The sequence below is a fragment of the Austrofundulus limnaeus genome, unplaced genomic scaffold (assembly GCF_001266775.1).
Source record: "Austrofundulus limnaeus strain Quisiro unplaced genomic scaffold, Austrofundulus_limnaeus-1.0 Scaffold245, whole genome shotgun sequence".
NCBI lineage: Eukaryota > Metazoa > Chordata > Actinopteri > Cyprinodontiformes > Rivulidae > Austrofundulus > Austrofundulus limnaeus.
The window spans coordinates 452,147-455,307 of record NW_013952647.1 but is presented as its reverse complement, the minus strand read 5'-3'; the positions used below and the strand labels follow the sequence as shown (position 1 = coordinate 455,307).

General features: G+C 39.9%; 1 protein-coding gene across 1 annotated transcript in view; it reads left to right on the top strand.

Annotated features, from left to right (window-relative positions):
• Window positions 1-2,087, top strand: part of LOC106525874 (metabotropic glutamate receptor 8) — a 180,298-nt gene extending 178,211 nt beyond the window's left edge. The window contains exon 11 of the mRNA XM_014020246.1: window positions 1,402-2,087. Coding sequence (XP_013875700.1) covers window positions 1,402-1,451 — 50 coding nt within the window. The 3' untranslated portion in view covers window positions 1,452-2,087. The remainder of the gene's footprint in view (window positions 1-1,401) is intronic.
• Window positions 2,088-3,161: the final 1,074 nt, after the last annotated feature.

Genomic DNA, 3,161 nt, shown 5'->3' with positions numbered 1-3,161 from the left:
GAATATTTTATCACAGAGCTAATGCTAATACACCTACCTCGTGCCCGTCTCTCTCAGAACTGCAACGTGGTTCTCATGTCCACTATACTTATTACACCGAACCACCAAGAGAGGGCGCTGTTCTACCTCTTAACACAACCCAAATAAAATGTGATGACAAGTGGAATCATATACAATATTAATCCTGTTACACTTGCTACTCTGTCCACATGACTTGGCTACAAACCCCATCATGTTCACACGTGCTGCATGTATCATTGTGCTGGCTCCATGATCTTATAGCTTGTAGCTTCATCCTGTTTTTGTCAGTGAATGGATCAAGGCATGCTGGGATCATGGCAATATGTGAGCATGTAGCAGTTGGGACCATGCAGGTGATCTGCTGAACATTTTGAGGGCGCAGGAGTGTCTAGAGCAGAGGTTCTTAACCTTTTTGACTGATGTGACCGATACTCGCAGCCATGTGATGTGAGTATCAGTCACATGGAGGCAGGGCTTGAAAGCCTGAATTTTGCCTGAAACTCTCAGACTGAAGAAGTCTCTCGGAGAAGAGACGAAACGTTTCATTAGAGAAGAACCCGTCCAGAAGACATACACAATTTTTTTCTTTTTGTCATTACTAATGGTCTTAAAAGGTCTTTAAAAGGTCTTAAATTTAACTTAGTGAAACCTGCATGAACCCTGTCAATCCAGCATGTCCTGGGTCTTCCTCAGGGTCTCCTTCCAGTCGGACATGCCAGAAGCACCCCCCCCCAGGGAGGCGTCCAGGAGGCATCCTTACCAAAATAACCACCTCAACTGGCTCCACTTAATGTGGAGGAGCAGCGGCTCTACTATGAGTCTCTCCTGGATAACTGAACTCCAGCTACCTGTGGAGAAAACTCATTTGACCACCTGTATCTGCAATCTTGTTCTTTTGGTAACCAGGCAAAATTTGTGGCCATAGATGAGGGTAGGAACGTGGACTGATTGGTAAACAGAGAGCCTCGCCTTACAGCTCAGCTCCTTCTGAACCACAACAGACCGATACAGAGTCCACGATATGATGGATTCCTGAGGCCACGGAACCAAAGTCCCTCCACCCCCTGGCAGCACAGAGGATTTCTGTCCACAGAAACTGTGAACAGAATCTGTGACAATGGGCAGCCTTGGCAAAGTCCAGTTCCCACTCTGAAGGGTCCGACTTACTGCCGGCACTGAGAACTAAAATCTTGCACCGCTTGTATAGAGACTGAATGATTCAACGGACCCACAATCCTATACTTTGATTTGATTTAGGAATCTTTTACACAAATAAAAGTTTGGTTCTTCAGAATTGACTTTGGTCTAGAATTTGAACATCAGGAGATTAAACTATGTCAATATATGCATCTCATGAGTGTCTTTTTATTTTTTGTCCAGTTCCATCAACAAAAACTATGTATGTCAGCTACACGAACCACGCCATGTGATGAGACCCTTCAGCAGGATGAAGATCTACCTTGCCCTAATCTATCAGTCCCAGAAGAGACGAGGAGAAAGGACATCTTCTCTGAACTGAGGGATCAGGTAATAAAACCTCTGACAGACTGAACCATCACGTGGGGTTTACCGGTTTACAGACAGCAGGAAGAGACCCTGAACGGCTCAAAAACTGTTGAAAACCATCCATGGACCCATAAACAGGACAACGGATGGCAGCTTGAAAACTAAACAAAAGAATTACATTAAAAAATAAAATAAAAAATAGTCTGTTGTTACTCTAATTGTACATTTAAAAAACAAAAAGAACAAAAAATCTTGGTTGTGGTTGTGGACATTTCTGATTCTCGTCTCATATCGTCCGTCTCATGATGTACAGAGCTTTTAAAAAAATATTCATCCCCTGTGATGTTTTATGCTCTTATTGCTGTCATATGTAAATCACGGTCAGTGTATAGTAATTAATGAAACATCCGGGGGGTGAATACTTTCTTATAAAATCTGTACAATATGAGAGGAGTTTGTGACTTGTAGCTTTTGGTTGTGAAACATTTAAACCCCATGACTGAACTGAAGCATGTCCCTTTTCTACAAATGATCTATTTATAATAAAGGAATGTTTCACATGTCTGTCTGCCATTCTTTATCTGTTCTTATGGGCTTCCTAAAGGTCCAGTTTTGCTTACTTTTTAAAATGTTCTTCAAAACATTTTGTTGCCAATAGCAAACGTGAGGTTCATAAAGACCTGGAGAGTCCTGCAGTCACCTGCAGTCTTCTTTCTGACGCCACCTTCAGCCTTAATAAAGAGCCATCACCATCAAAATAAAAGGTTCAGGCAGGATTTCAGAGGAAATGTTCCCTTCATGCCTTAAAATAGCTGATCTTTAACCTTAAACTTTAACCCCAATTAGTTTACAAACTCTATGAATATGCAGATTAGATGGTGCTTCTGAGTGCAGTGAGTCCTCTACTGTTTTACAGTATCAACACTATTCAGGCACCAAAAAGCTGCAGCCTCTGTGCATCTATTAACACATATGTAGTGCAAACAATAGCAATAAATAGTTACTACAAAGGAATCATTACAACGGACATTAATTCAAGTTCTGAAGTGACTCAGAAGCTTAGCTTTAATAAAAACTCTGACCTCACACAGAAAAAAGTGAAGGACAATAATATTTTATTAAAACATATAAATTTAGAAATATTTACCCAATGAAAATATCATATATATATTTATAAATGGATAATTCCTGTTAAACATGGCAGAAAAGTGATTGACTTAATGAATTATAAAATGGAGAATCAGACATTAAATATAAAATGGAGAAGAGAGAAAAATAATGTTAACTTTGAGTTACTGAGATCTCTTTAGGATGATAAAAATGAAGTACTTTGATGATGATGATGGGTTTGATTAGAATAATAAATAAACAAATTACAGCAACTAATAAAGCAGGAAAGATTTGACTGTGATGAGAAAGTTGTCCAACTAATGACCAAGATCCAGGTGAGCAGTGAAGATAATCCCAGTCACAGGTAATGTGAAGAGGTTTGCTGTCATCTGCAGTAATGATCCGGGTCGGCGCAGGCATGTCCCGTTTGTTTAAACCACTGGAAGCTGGCAGTGATTTTTGTGCTGTACAGTCTCATAAACATAACCTCAAACCTGTAGAACAAAATTAATAAAAAGGTAAAG